At 48.6% G+C, this 15,887-nt stretch overlaps 1 protein-coding gene across 1 annotated transcript in view; it reads left to right on the plus strand.

Annotated features, from left to right (window-relative positions):
* SLC2A5 (solute carrier family 2 member 5) overlaps positions 1-15,887 on the plus strand; it is a 307,480-nt gene that overhangs the window by 259,722 nt on the left and 31,871 nt on the right. Inside the window, exon 12 of the mRNA XM_069610031.1 lies at positions 9,605-9,732. Coding sequence (XP_069466132.1) covers positions 9,605-9,732 — 128 coding nt within the window. The remainder of the gene's footprint in view (positions 1-9,604; positions 9,733-15,887) is intronic.

A 15,887-nucleotide genomic window follows, 5' to 3' on the forward strand; every position in this document is an offset into this window, starting at 1 on the left:
ATGTTGCTTATTTACATTGTATTGATTGGCTGTGTGTTTATTGGATTATTCATGTTCATGGTTGTTTATGTAAAATTAAAAATGTAAAACAGAAAACCTCCCACCTGCAGGCGGACGTGGAAACACCAGCACCATCACGAGATGGTGCCGGTGTTTCCACTTCCCCATTCCCATTGAGTCCCATGGGACTCAATGGGAATGGGGATTAACACCATTCCGCCTCCGTGACTCCCGGGACACCGGGCTGTAATGCCCTGGTAATTCTGGGAGTCACGGAGGCGGAATGGTAATACGAGTCCGGCGGTAACCAGGAGGTTTTACCGCTGCGGTTACCGCCGGACTCGTAATGAGGCCCAATATCTGTATGTAGTCTATGTGAGGAGAAAAACACTAAGGGCCTCATTAGGACTCCGGCGCTAAACCATGGTGATATTCCGAGGTTGGTGGGGCAGTAATTCCCCATGCCGCCATGGCCCTTCCCCATTCCCATTTTTGCCCTATAGGGCTCAATGGGAATGGGGAAGGCGCTAATTACGGTACCTGAGATTGCGGTACCGTAATTAGCACCAAGGTCCCTTTGCGGGTCCCTACTTTAACGGCTGGTAAAACCAGCCGTTAAGGTCGGGTCCCGCAAAGGGACCTCGTAATTAGGCGCTAATAGGTTAACGGCGCTGCAGCCTTTTATGGCGCCGTTAACCCATTAGCGCCTGGGTCGTAATGAGGCCCAAAGACTTAGTGCTATGGGAGACATCATCGTTAAATATGGGGCCTCTTCAGAAAAAGAGTGGTGGACTATATTAATAGAGGGAGAGAAAACCAACATCATAGTTTTCACCCTAGTGAAATTTTTGTTAACAATTTCTGCAAAATGTGATTCCTCTAATTTGTATTACAACAAATCAGAGACATGAGGCCGTCATTCTTTCACCAGTAGCACTAAAAATATGATCCTTTTGTTTTCTCTTTGTCTCTTCTTCATCGTTCTGTGATTGGTGTAACTAACTAATGTTCTGCATTTATTAGGATACTTATATCTATATTTATATTCTATTAATAAAAATGGGTAAAGGTTTTTCAAGTTGGAGACCATATAAGCCTTAAATAAACTGTAAAAAAAATAAAAATACCACAAGCCTGGTCCAGGCATTATATCGTTACAAGTGGCTCTGCATGCATGAAAGCCCTTTTTTTTTACGCATACTGTACAATGGCATGGGCCACATAAACCAGCTCATACCCTCAGCTGAGGCTAAGAAATAAGAAAACAGTAATCTATGAGGGGGACAGCTTACAAAAAATGCAAATTGCATGCAGCGGACCTCTAAACTAGCACGTGTGTGCTGTTAGGCCCCCGGCATGCAATTTTCAACTTCTACAAAGATATGCACAAAAACTAAAGAGTTAGGGCAGAATTGCCTTAACTCATTAATTTTACTCTCTATTTTGTACAAAAAATTGTAAACGCTGCCTGTGTATTACGCTTTGCAGACGGCATTTATAATGGATTCCTTTGTAATCCATCTGCTTTTAGGAAGTCCCAAAGGCAGGCGGATTTCACAGGGAAGCATTCATTTTGCACCTGAGTGAAAATTTCAGAAAACCAGGAGGCATTTGAAGGGAGAATGTATTGAGGAAATGCTAAATCCTTTTCATGCTCCTACTCCTCTTCATATATATTGAAAATCCCCTGGAGTGTACAAGTAAGGTTAAGGGTCAGCGGGAGGAAGTTCCTGGACCCTGCTAACCTCCCAGGACAGTGTGCCTCTTTCCAACCTCTCACTTCCTAAATCAAGGCGATCAGTCGGATGGTTACATCATCACCAACAACCTAATATGGGAATATGTTACGAGGAGTGTAGGGTCTGCAGATGGAGGGCCACCTCCAGCATGTTGAAGTCAATAGACTGTAAAAGTGAGGAATTGGACCTGTGAAGAACATGCGATTTGTTTCATGCATGAGGGGGCTTCTCTGAACTGGAGGAAAGGTCCAGCACTCACTGAAAACAGGGACACGGATGGGAGGCTACCTCTGGCTTGTAGAAACATGGCCAGGGCACTATCAGCCAATCAGATTGGGCCCGGTAAGGCCCCGCTATCCTTACATTTTTAAAAAAAATGTTAATCTATGGCAGGGCAGGGAGGCTTCATATAATGCACTATTCTTTTGTTGATTTTACATTAACAGTAAGAAGTAAAGAACAAACAGAAAACAGCTTTAATTCCCATAGCACCCTGCTCCTCTCTCCATATATGACCTTTGTGAAGCTATTTCTTTTCCTTTGTCTCTATCTCCCAACCAGTCCTCTTTTCTTATTGCTGCACTTTCAAGATAAGTAAATGCTGGGTTCAGTACTGTGTGTCTCGTTTCCTATGAGAGTTTGAATTGCTGCAGCACTATATTTCATATGGATGTGGCCACTGTTAGGTTCCAGCCCTCGGCGTGTGCGTGCGAGGGCTGGCAGGGTTAGGCTAAGCCGCACAGCCTGTGGCGCAGCTCCAGCGGGAGCATAAATGAAGCACACGCACACGTGTGGATGGTCTGCCCCGGAACTGCCTCCCGAGCGCGGGGGCGGGGCTTTTATTAGGCACGCCCTGCGTCACCGCGTAGCGGGGCGCAGGGCGGAACATAACATTCCTCCTTTATTATAAAACAAACAAACATAACAATAACTTGCATCAACTGTGAGTTCAAACATCGGTTCCCGCTCTTAACCAATAACTGCCCGGCCATGGGTGTCCGTGGTCCAGGGACCTCAAACTACCGCACGTAGTCATTCAACTTGGCCGGCGGTCTCGTAGCAGATCTCAGACCATATCTCCCTTCTCGGGGCCTGCACCCCCCCCGGCTCCTGATCTGGCTCACCTTCACTGGTCAGGTCCTCGAGGCTGGGGGCCTCCAGCTGTTCCCAGGTTCCATCCATCGTTCCTGTCTCATCCGGGATGGACCTAGGCTCGTCTTCGCTGGGCTGAGCGTCCTCGTATTTCAGGTGGCACTCACTGTCAGTCCACAGGTTGCGAGGCACCGCCTTGAACCACGACGAGTTCCTAGTCACTTGACGGTGTCCTCGAGTCACCGTCACCATGGTTCCGTGCCGATCGCTGACGGTCCATGGCAGTTCCTCGTATCTGGTGTCGAGTTTCGATTTGGTGGGGTTTCGTAGCATGGCAACTTGGTCCCCCACCTGATGATTGGACTGCCTCGCTCTCCTCTTGCCACTCATGTGGGCGTTGGCACTCCTTCTCCTCATTTCCGTGCGTCCTTCATTGACCTCGTCCGGGGTCCTGCTTGGATGGTGCGGAATCGAGGATCGGATGATGGTACCGAAAATGAGATCCGCCGGCGGTATGCCGGTTGTGCTATGGGGGGTAACCCGATAGTTCCTGAGAAACCGGTAGAGGTCGACCTTCCATGGGCTGGCGTTCGCCTTGGATACCCTTAGCTCCTTGTTAATGGTTCTCCTGAAGCGTTCTGCATCCCCATTGGCCTGGGGCCATCTCGGCATGATGTGGTGATACTTTATATTAAGGTCCTGCAGATAGTTTTTGAATTCCTCCCCTGTGAACGGTGACCCATTGTCACTTTTGATGGAGGTTGGTAGTCCGTGGGTTGCGAACATCTTTTCTATGGCTGGAATGACCACTTCCGCTGCTGTGGATTCGACTATTTCAACTTCCGGATATCGGGAGTGGTCATCAATGGCCACCAAAAGGTGGAGGCCTTCTCGTAGCTTGTAGAAGTCAATGCTGATGGCCTCCCACCGGGAGCGGCCTCGTTCCGCTGATAGAATTGGTTCCGGTTCTGGCGGGGCCCCCGTTATCTGATAGGCTAGGCACGTACTAATGAGTGTCTCGACCCGTTCCTCGATCTGGGGAAACCATACCCTGTGCCGTATGCGGGCTTTTGTCCTTGCCAGCCCTTGGTGTCCTCCATGCGCTAGGGCCACTATCCTGTCTTGTATTCTGAGAGGGATTACGATGCGGTTTCCTCTTAGTATCAATCCGCCTTCTGTGATCGACAAGTCTTGCCGGACGGTAAACTTGCCGGACAGAAACCCTTTTGCTTCCGCTGTTCTGTTGTGTGTGTGTCTCATGAAGGTTTTCCAGTCCCCTGAGATTATGGCATCTTTCACTAGATTGCAACAAGGATCCTTGTTAGTTTCTGCTTCAATGTCTTCGATGCTCACCGCCTTTGATCTCATTGCGCGAACCACTTGGCATATATGTTCCTCTGTCTCTTCGGCCACTTGGATCTCTTGTTGGGTTGCCGCTCGCGGATGCATCGAGAGAAAATCCTCGGGGTTTCCACTGCCTGGTTGGTAGATGAGATCAAAGTCGTATTGCTGGAGATGTAGTAGCCATTTGGTGATCCGTGCCGGAGGGTGTGATGACGTTCCCATGAAGATGGGTAGTAGGGGTTTGTGGTCAGTGACTGCTGTGAACCGCCACACATATAAGTAAAGATGAAAGTGCCTGCACCCCCACAGCACGGCGATGGCCTCTTTCTCAATGTGGGAGTACCTCTGTTCGGTTTCCGTGAGGGCTCTCGAGGCGTAGGCTATCGGTCTTTTCTCCCCTTCCCTCGTCACCTGCATTAGGATGGCTCCGAGCCCAACGGGGCTTGCATCCACGAACAGTTCTTCGGGTAGCTCGGTGTTGTAATACGCCATTTTGGTGTCGACGGACAGGGATTCTTTGATACTTTCAAACGAGTCTTGGCACTTCTGCCCCCAGTCCCACTTGGCGTTCGCTTTCGTCAGTTCCCGTAGTGGCTCAGATAGGGTGGCCAGGTTTCGAATGAACCTCCCGCAGTAGGTTGCCATACCAAGGAAACTGCGTACTTCAGTGGGGGTCATCGGTGGGCTTGCCGCCTGAATGTCTGCGACCTTCTGGGGATCAGAGGAGATGCCCGTGCTGCCAAACTTGTAACCAAAAAAGGTGATTTCCGATCTGAGGAACTCGCACTTCTCCCTTTGTATGGTCAGTCCAGCCTCTTGTAGTCTGCCCAGTAGGTTATGAAGCCTCTTGAGGTGCTCCTTCTTGTCGGGGGCATGAATCAGAATGTCGTCGCTCACGTTGAGGATCCCAGGAATGCCCCTGATGACCTCCTGGATAGTTTGCTGGAATACCTCAGCAGCGGACGAGATCCCGAAGCTCAGGCGTTTGTATCTCCTCAACCCCAAATGCGTCGAGAATGTTGTGATGTAGCGCGAGTCTCTGTGGAGTTTGAGTTGATGATACCCCGCCTTCAAGTCAACTTTCGAGAATACACCCTGTGAGGTCCGCCACGATTTCGTCGATCTTTGGGGTGATGTGGCGTTCTCGTTTGATGGCAGTGTTAGGGAGACGCATATCAATGCAAATCCGGACTTTTCCGGGCTGTTTAGGCTTTCGCGTGACGACCATCGGGGAGACCCATGGTGTGGCCCCTGTGACCGCCTCTATGATGCCAGCTTCCTCCAGAGCCTTGAGTTCCTGCTCCACTTGTTTTCTCATGTGGAAAGGTGTCCTCCGATGCCGTACGGCTTTCGGCTGTACTGTTTCGTCAATGTGCAGCCTGTTGGTTTTGCCCTTCAAGCAGCCTATTCCATCTTGCAACTTGGGGTATTGACTCAACATTTTCTCCACCTCCTCGGCATCATCGATATGGCAGATGAATTTGACCACTCCCAGATCTTCTGCTGCGTCCCCACTCAGGAGGCTTTCAATTCCTGCCTTCACGACATAGACTTTCGACCATAGTCTGTTTTCGCCATGCTCCAGCGAGGTGCGGAACCTGCCCATGACTGGTAGGGGCTTCCGGCTGCCGTATGCATACAGCAGCGTGTCAGTGCTTTTCAGGACTGGTTGAGGCTTTAGAGTCTGGAATATGCTTGTGGGCATAACATTCACCGAAGCGCCGGTGTCAATGGTCATGAGAATGCGCTGGTTTTGGACGGTGACCATGCACTTGCGCCTTCGGACAGATTTTCTTTGTGTTTCTTGACCTTGGCTTAATGCGGACACCAGGTATATCTTTCTTCCTTTCCTCTCGTTATCCTTGCCGGGATCCTGCTGCCCTGTCGAGACATCATCCCCTTCTTCCTCCGTGGAAGAGTTGGCCACTGCGACCCTCCTTGCACTGGCTTGCTTCTTTTTCTTGGTCGCGTTCTTTTCTGGAAAGTTCTGTGGGGGCTGCGTGGAGGTGCCCGATGATCTGCAAACCTTTGCATAATGATCCTTCCTGTCGCAAGCGCCGCAGGTGGTGCCTTGTGCAGGACAGTTGCGGCGGCCATGTCGTGGGCCACCACACCATCCACACTCTGTGGGCCCAGGAACGCCCGGTTGCCACCTGTTCTGGCCATAGCCCCCACTGTATTCATCCCTCGAGGATTGTTTGTTGGTGATCTGGGCCACCATGGCTGTGTTGAGAGCAGGTTGTAATATGTGCAGTGTGGCCTCCATATTGGCCGCTCTGGTGTGGGCTAGTTCCCTTTGTCGTCCTAGTTCAAGGATCCGTTGCAGGGGGATGCCTCTCTCGCTGAGTATTAGGCGCCTTAGTTTTTCTGATTGTATGCCGTTAATGATCTGCCTCCTGATCTCCCTCTCAACATTTGTGAACTCGCAGGACATGGCCAATTTTCTCAACCGAGTGTGGTAGGCATCCAGGGTCTCGTCCGCTGCCTGTATGGTGGTGCAAAAAATGAAAGTCTCATAGTCCGGGTTCAGTTGAGGGAGAAAGTGAGCCGTGAGGGTATCTTTTGCGCTTTGGTATGCATCTTGGCCATCGCAACATTCAAAGAGTTGAAAATGCACAGTACCTCGTCACCCACACTGAGTAGTAGGTGCGCCTTCATCTTCCTGGCCGACGTTACATCTTTGCACTCCATTGCCATCTCAAATTTATGGATCCACAGCTGCCATCTGGGTCCACTCGAAGATGGGTCGGTAAAGGGGTCAAAAGGCTGGACCAGTGTCGATGAACCTCTTGTGTGCGAGGCTGTGGGGATGTCAACGATAGGTTTGCCGCAATTCTGGACGGCGTGGTGGGCCCAGGGGTGGACGTACCGGCCGCCATGTCGACGTGTACCTGGTCAGTGCTGGCGTGAGCTCTTCGGGCAACCATTAGCACGGTGAAGTTTGGCCTTCCCTGGAAGTGCTGTGGTTTCCAACCACTGTGGCGGAAAGTTCAGGTGCTGGTTTTCCCATGTGGTTCCGATGCCACTTCGTGTTGGTGCCCCTAGTGTGGGAGGCCAGATTCCAGATGGCTCCACACTGCCCGGCCGGCACTTAGAGGGCGAGTGAAGATGAGAAGCAAGAAAAAAAAAGAAATTTTATTTATTTATTTATTTATTTTTTTGGGGGTGGGGGGGTCACGTGTGCGATCCCCCCTCCCCCACCGGGTGTCCGAAAATTTCGCCGCGATGGCTGCGGGCCATCTAGGCGCCGTGAACGCCGAGCGCGTGTTGGTCTTCGTTCCACCTCGTCGCCATTGTTAGGTTCCAGCCCTCGTCGTGCGCGCGCGAGGGCTGGCGGGGTTAGGCTAAGCCGCACAGCCTGTGGCGTAGCTCCAGCGGGAGCATAAATGAAGCGCACGCACACGTGTGGATGGTCTGCCCCGGAACTGCCTCCCAAGCGCGGGGGCGGGCCTTTTATTAGGCACGCCCTGCGTCACCGCATAGCGGGACGCAGGGCGGAACATAACAGCCACTGGGCCCTTTCCGGTCTGCTGAGGGTTTCTGTTTCTGAAGGAGGGTCAGATTACACACGCTGTGTGGAGAAACTCGGGGCTTGTGAGCGGGGTGTTTTTCCTGGGTTAGGGTTAAGATCCTTGTGCCATGCGCGCTCTCCTGTCGCGCCTGTCAGGAAATGTAAGAACAACTTTGAACACCGCATGTAGGCTGCAGCACGTTCCCCGGAGGGGCCAGAGGTTTTGTTTCCTACACGGTTTTCCTACACATACGTATATATTCTAACGTGGCAGAGCAGCATTCTCAGCACAGGGGCTAGAACCAGGGATGGCCTTAGCCCTGGGACAACCGGGCAACCACCATACAGGGAGGCGCCCGGTTCATTCAAATGAGATACTTTGCTCTCAGCACACTGGGTTACCAGATAGGCAACCCGGGGTGCGAATCACGTTACTACCCTCTCCGGCATGCCGGATCACCCGGCATGCCGGAGAGGGTAGTAACGTGATTCGCACCCCGGGTTGCCTATCTGGTAACCCAGTGTGCTGAGAGCAAAGTATCTCATTTGAATGAACCGGGCGCCTCCCTGTATGGTGGTTGCCCAGTATCATCCCTTGGGCCCTCGTTAAACGCCCTCGCTATGCTCGGGTCTTTACCCGCCAGATCTGGAAGCAATGCTTAGTTGTAAGCCTATTGTGGAAGCTTCCCGAGCTGTGTTAAGAAAGATTTGAGCATGCATAATAGGAAGACTCCATTCCATTCCATAGAATTTAGCTTAAGTGCCCCATGGGGGGGGGCATAACTGGCCTTTAACAGCCCGCCAGACCGAGCCCAGCTCGGTCTGCATCCCATTAAAGGCCATGTCTGCCACCCTGCCGGGGTGTGAAAGCTATTCGCCCCCCAGTATTTACCAGGGTGCGGATGGTTTTCTTTTTCATTTTTGTTTTCCTCCATGCGCCCTTAAAATGTAAAAGGGACTTGGTCCATTTTCGGATGACGGCGCCCATAAAAAACATGTTAAAAAATGGCTGCCGTCATCCGAAAAGGGACCTATTTTACGGCACGGGTGCGCAAGGTGGTTGTGAATGGTCAATCTGTCTTTCCCGGGTGCAAATGTAAATTATTCTTAGTTTATGATGAAAAGTCAGGATTCTATAAATGGCACAAATAACAATAACAATACCAGTGTTTATATAGCTCTAGCTCACCTGAGGGCATCAAAGCATTGTAATAATAGTTGATATAATTACCATTGCATGGTACTCAATTTATCAATCTCAGAAGGATGAAAGGCTGAGTTGGCCCCGCTGGGATTCAAACTTGCCTCACAGATGTCATAAAGAAGCTCTCAGCTCGCTCTGCTATCTGACCAGCTGATACCCACAAAGGTGGGTATTATCCCACCCTGGTGGTTTCCCACTCTGAATGTATGGTTTTGTTTTTCTGCCGCAAAGGATTTTCAGGCAGGCCAACCTTTCCACTGAATTGTTTCCAAGAAGTGAATGGAGGATTTTGGATGTTGATCAATGGGTTTGCTGTTTTATCCTGGTCCCACAACGTTCCATCGAACACTTAGCGCGCAGTGGATAAGAGGACTTGCGGGGAGACATAAAGAGTAATAAAGGACGGGAGGTAGCCTCTTGGAGGTCGTGTGTGGAGCAGGGCAGGAGTGTGTTCAAGGAATTGTAGTTGTTTTCTGTTAATTTATTTTCTGTTTGTTCTGTAATTAATTTGAATGTAAAATAAACAAGAGGAGAGTGCATAATACTCACCTGTATGCCATTAATAGAATCCTGAATCTCCATCGTGAGCTAGTAATAATGGACATTCTAGTGCTAGCACTTCTTTATGTTTAGTTGATGTGAACCAAATGTAGGAAAAATAGCATGTTGGCAGCCAGCCTATTTTCTAACGCATCTCATTTCTCCCCAAATAAGGTCCGATTCCCTTCGTGATGACAACAGAAATGTTCCGGCAGTCTTCGCGGTCAGCAGCCTTCATGGTGGCAGGCTCCGTGCACTGGCTCTCCAACTTCACCGTAGGACTTGTCTTCCCATTCATGGTGGTAAGTCTGAGTCTAAGATGGGAACAACCACTGTTTGGTTCATGGAATGGCAGGGAGGTTAGAGGAGAAGAGATGGGGCACAGCACGTATTGTCACTTGCATGACACTCGCCTTAAAAGGGCATGGGGTAAATGGCAGAGTCCACATTTCCCCTCTGTCTTGCCTAAGCAGGTTTGATGTGTGCCGGCCACTGGTAGGAATTGGTTGAAATTCAAACTGGTTGATAGTATGAGACACTGACACTAGTGGTCACCCTGGGGAGTTTGCACTTGTAGATGGTGTGATAAGTCGCCAATGGTTGGCAGAGGTAGGAACTGGAAATGGGGAACAGTGTGTGATGTTGAATCTAATGAGAGTGGTGAGATGTGTGAGCATCTGGCACTACTGCGCACATGACAACATTGCACTGTTGTGCATTGGGCAGATTTTAGCCCTGAGTATTCTAAAAACTTCACCTTTTGAAAACATTAGGTTCACAAAATATTTCAGGTCACAAGCAGCTGTCCTGAAAGAGTCCCCCAGAAAGAGTACAGCTGCTTCCATGGCTGATGCTTAGGTTATTCCAGGTGGATTCTACTGGTGATCCACTCGCTGTGGATTCAGTACGAGGATCACTGCATGCGTGCAGAAAATCGGCATTTTTTTCTCTGACATGGTCAATGCCAGCACAGCAGAGAAAACAAAATCAAATGCTTTATTGGTGACACCCCAACCCTTCTAGTTCCCCTAAAGTGGTGATACCCCAACCCCTCTAGTTCCTCCTAAAAAAGAGGCTACATGTGAACATTTTGATGGAAAACGTTGAACCTTTTATATATACTGAAAAAGCTTGCGCACATTCTTTAAGTTACTTCACACATCCAGCTTATCTGTCCCTTTAAGGTGACCTGTTTCACACCCAGAAACCTCTCAAAACAAATCCTGGGAACCTCGCATCATTCCCGGATGCTATGACAATTACTTCCGGATGATCCTCACAGAGGCATAGCCAGGATTGTCTATCAAATGGGGCCTGAAGCTAATGTAGTTGGGCCCACCGCACTGACAAACATATCTGTAAATAGAGGTGTGTAGGTCTGACCTCTTGAACCCCAAATTTTCAAATGTATTCAAGCCAACTACTGTGTACTTTCATCCCCGATCCGCCATCATGCACAAATCGTGACCATCAATCTGGGCAGTGCACCAAGGCGCTGCCACATCATGTTCATCAGTAGTAGCAATCACAATATCATTTACTTCCTCCTGTAAGAATGGAATGCCATCATCTTCACACTTCACTTCATTTGTAGCTCTGTCACTTCTGCACAGTTTTGCTACATGGTCCCATCTTCTGCATTTCCCAAACATTACATTTCTGAGGGGACATATGCCACTTTCACCACATGTACAACACTCCATTTTGTGGACTTTTGATTTGTACTGGGACGGTTGTTTCTGAGATTTCCACCGCCCACTATATTTCATCGTGTTCACCCCTTCTTTGTCAGCTTTGGTGTTCCTCATGTCTACCGCATGGTCTTCACTTTTCTGTGCTCCAAACAATGTTGTGGAGTAAGTTGCAGATTGCTCAGCAAGCTTCGCCATGTTCACAGTTTGGTCTGCGGTCAATTCTTTAATCATCAATAGTCTCTCTTGTAACCTCCGGTCTGTGGTGCAGTGCACGATCAGTTCCTTGTTGAGGCTGGCTGTAAGGTTACCAAAGGCACAATTCTTCATCAGTCCTCTCAAAGCTGCTCCATACAAGCTTTCTTTCTCACCGGATCCCTGTTAGCGAGTAAAAAACAGATGTTGTTCCATAACAACATTAACACAGGGCCCAAATTGCTCCAAAGGTGCTTGTTCTTTTGCCAAATAGACATCTCGTGCATCACCGTCGCCATCTCTAACATGAACTGGCGGAAGGGTCTCAAAAATCCTTCTGCCCTCTACGCCAAGGCAGTTCAACAAAATGGCTGTTTCCTCTTAGCATCAAATGCTCTCCCCATATGGCAATCAAGTAAGTGTCAAAGAGTTTTTTCCACTGTTCCCACACTATCCTGTGCTCTTTCGTGGTAGGCTGGAAGGGTGGGAGAGCTTTAATGGTGGCTTCCATGGTCTGCACAACACAGGTGACAATGTGGGGCAGCGGTGCTCTCTTAACTTGCACAGTGCTTTAAAGTAACAGCTAACAGTATAGCACTCAGCAACTAATAGTCACAAACGTTCCTTGCCACTTCTACTCACAGTAGTCAGCACTTAGTCAGGATGTATGAGGCTCCATAAGGTGACATCTTCGATAAGTCTTCAGGAGGTGAAATTCCCAGTAGTTATTTTTGCAGGCGACTGCAATCCCGAAAGCCACCATCGGAGGAAAATGCTGTACAAGAAAAGGAATCCAACACAACTGGCATAAGAGAAAAAAAAAGTGCAATCCCGCTCATCACCAGTTTGTTAAGTTCTGTGCTGGCAGGAAAATGAAGAAGGAGATGAAGTCTTTGAAGTGGTTTTATTCAAGTTAGCTCACAACAAGAAAGCCGTGCCAGAGCTCAGCTCATGAAGATAAACCCAACGATTCTCTGCAACACTAAATCCAACTCTCTCTTCCTAAGCATCTTCCTTCTTGAGCCCTCCACTCATCCACCTCCAACTCTGAGGGTCCAACACTTCTCCAGGCAGAGAGTGGGGGGTAGATCTCTGTCTTCGGCTGGGGCCTCTTTCTGCAACAGCCTCCCAGCCTCTAAAACTTGAGCAGAACCACCTAAGGTTCCCGAAGCAACTCAAGACCTTCCGCCTTGCTTCCGCTTTCTCTCTCTCGTTCTACCACCTGCTGATGCTCCTGTCTGCTGCACTATTTACCTGGCCATCCACTGAACCTCACGGGCACCAGGCTCCTGCACGACCAATAGCCCCTTGCACTGCCTCCGGGCTTCCCACCCACCTAGGGACTGTATATGCAACCCTACAGTCCCCTGTCTCCCTGGACTTACTTGAGCTACCTCCCTGGAACCACTTGCCGCATTTTGCCACTGCACTCTCCTTCCCCCATGCCCCCTCCCCCTGGCACTTCTCTTCCCTCTCCCTCGCACTTGCACAATCTGGATGACACAAGGCCTAGCAAGATCATTTGTTTTGACCTCCCTCTGGCTACCCTTCCTTGTCTTGTCGCGCCTAGAAACACTTGTATACAGGTGCATTATAAATGACTTATCATGTCATATCATACCTCTCAAATCACATTTTTGGCGGGTGTCACCCACCCTGTAAGCAGCTCTCGCATCCGCCCAGCTCCCTACCCCCATACAAATCAATGGGCTTTCACCCGACCAAAACAAAATCGGGTGTTTTCACCTTTCCTGGGGCCACACAATGTTGAGAGCTACGAGGTAGGGCAAGTGCCCCCCCATTAAAATAAGTGTTGGCCTTGCTGGACATTTTGCTGGTCGGGAGAAACTGAGTCTGTTTACTCAGTCTATTGGTGAAATGCGGACCCAAAGTTGCCAAAACACCTGCCACAAGCGGAGCGTGGTGGAGTGTTTGGCTGAGTGTTCGGCCACAGTGTGTGGCGGCTGGCGGCAGAGTTAAAGGATTAAACAGGTGGAATCGCACATCCGTGTTCTAACTGCCAGCGTCTATCTGTCCCTGCGCCAGTGAACTGTGACTTGTGCCGGCGTCAGTGCTGCTGGATTGGTATGGACATGGATAGGGGGAGGAACCCCTGAACGCTGACTGTGGAGTCCGGGAATGTGAGAACAGCGCGTAGATCGAGTTGAGTGATCAGCGCTTGTCCCCGTTCCCAGTAATCGTAGTGATTGGAGCGAGCACTGCAGCTTATATGGAGGCAGAGGCGGCAGCTATAGCAGCGGGAGAAAAAGGATCAGCTCTGCAGATGAACCAAGAGGAAGGGAGAATAAGAAATGTGCCTGACCTCCAATCTGCTCTCGTCTCCGCCACGCGGCCGCGGCCTGTATCTCCCAACTTGTGTCCCCACCCGCAAGAGGATAGCTCGAAAATCAATTGCTGTCTTGGTAGCGATGACTGCAATAATTAAATCAACAAAGAAGATATTGTGGGTGGGAGGAAATCTCTATCGACAAACAACTAAAAGAAAGTTTTAGCGCTATTCCTCCAGAGTCTGCAGCAGAGTTCGCACTGGAGAAAGATGTAAGGATAATAACAGACATGAACAATAGAACATCCACCCCAACTCCAATCACACAGGGAGATGGAAATATGGACAAGACTCCTGGGAATATAAACATACCATATCTGAAGGGAAACTGGTAGCAACAAAGACATTAAATATAGTCACCACAGTGGCCCCAGAGACAAAAACATTGGACCCTATGTGTATGGACAAGCCACCGCCGGAAACAACAAAACAAGCTAGATGGTGGGGCAATTTTTGCAGCGGTCTAGAACTGGAGGTAACAACAGGTGGGTGAGAAAAATGCAGACACAGCTATCACAAAACGCTCAATACAAAATTACTAAGCAACAAGAGCAGAACATTTGGAGATCGACAGGCTTACTAAGCTGGGAGTGCAAAATCTGTCTTGTCAGAATCAAACCCCACATAGTAATGTGAAAACATATATGTATGGTAACGGTGGGGCTGAAATATCTGACCAATTACTTTTGGAAAGCGCCTCTCAAACGGAAGGAGGTGGCTATCAATTTAGGCAGAACTATGCTCATAACCAAGTGGAAAAAGACCTATATAAAACCCCTTCAATTTTCACCATGCCCCATGTAAGGCAAAACAAACAACTGAATGGACACCATATTGGTGAAACGGCGTATCGAACTTTGACATTGGATAACAGATCTGGTGGGGGTTTTTCTGGGTTATATAATTTGCACACAAATGATGAAAGGTATGCGCATCTCCCACAGTCGACAGTGAATTTTGAAAAAGGAACTAACACTGAAACGGATGAAAGGTATGTGCATCCCGCACACCAGACAGTGTATTTTGAAAAAGGAACCAACACTAAAATTGAACCCCAAGATAAACCTCAAGGAGAGAAAGAGGGGTTGATTGACCTTACAACAATAACTACTTTGATATCTGTTGTGGCCCCATTTATGAAGCTCTATGAGCAGACGGGCGACCAAATGAAAGTTCAGGCTACAATGTTGGCTCTGCTCTACTCAAAGATGATATTTGTTGAAGGTTTTGTAACGGCTATCCAGAAAGACCTTGACATGAGCACGGCAAATGTAGCAACGCTGATGCATACGATTTTGGACCCTTTGATAATTGAAAAGGAAAAACAAAGAGCATCAAGAAAGCTCGATATTGACAATTTTAAAAGACAGACACCTGCAGAAGCAAAAATTAACAACCCACACACTAAAGATCTAGACATAATTGTGGTGGATAATAGGGATGAGGAGTTGGTGGGTTGTGAACCTCCAGCATTGAATAAGGATGAAGAAAGATTATCCAATAGTGAAGCGGCGCAGAAACCACCACAAGGTGCCGCAGATCTGCTCAGAGAGGGAAACCCAGCAAATGAAACTAATGTGGAGGACTTGGAAAACATAATGAATATCGAGAACCTGAGAAGGAAGCTCAACATAAAAAGTCAACTGCTCCCTTATTAAAGGTCACTAGGGTGGAGAAGGAACTCGTAGCGCAAATAAATGCTAGCAAAATATGCCCAAAATATTTAAGAGCTCAAAGACCATACAAAAGATGACACATACTAAGGATGACAGTACCATCACGAATGGCCAGAGACCTAAAGGTGGTGCAGATAAACAGGCGGAAGAAAAAAAATGCAAAAAAAAACGAAAAATGAGAAGCCAGTTAGTAGGCAAAGAGTAACAGTAACTCGAAAATTGATCAAAAATCTGACGATACCATCTAAGCAGACTAAGACGACTTCGGGAGCAATTAGAAAATCAAGATCTGAAAACCCAGTGGCAATAAAAGTTGGCTTAAACCCGCAAGTGTACATAACAGCAATACAAATCGCTGATGAACAGTTAAAAGGAATCAGGTGGTAGAAGAGGAAGGTGAGGTGTTAGGAAAGAACATATCCATAAATCTGGAAGACCTCTCCACTTACTCGATCACAGATGATAGTACAAATGAGGAGCAATCCATAATAACTGATGATCAAGAAATCCAAGAGTGGGAGATGGATTTGGAAAGGATAAACATCAAT

The sequence above is a fragment of the Ambystoma mexicanum genome, chromosome 8, assembly GCF_040938575.1.
Source record: "Ambystoma mexicanum isolate Mex_15411 chromosome 8, UKY_AmexF1_1, whole genome shotgun sequence".
Lineage (NCBI taxonomy): Eukaryota > Metazoa > Chordata > Amphibia > Caudata > Ambystomatidae > Ambystoma > Ambystoma mexicanum.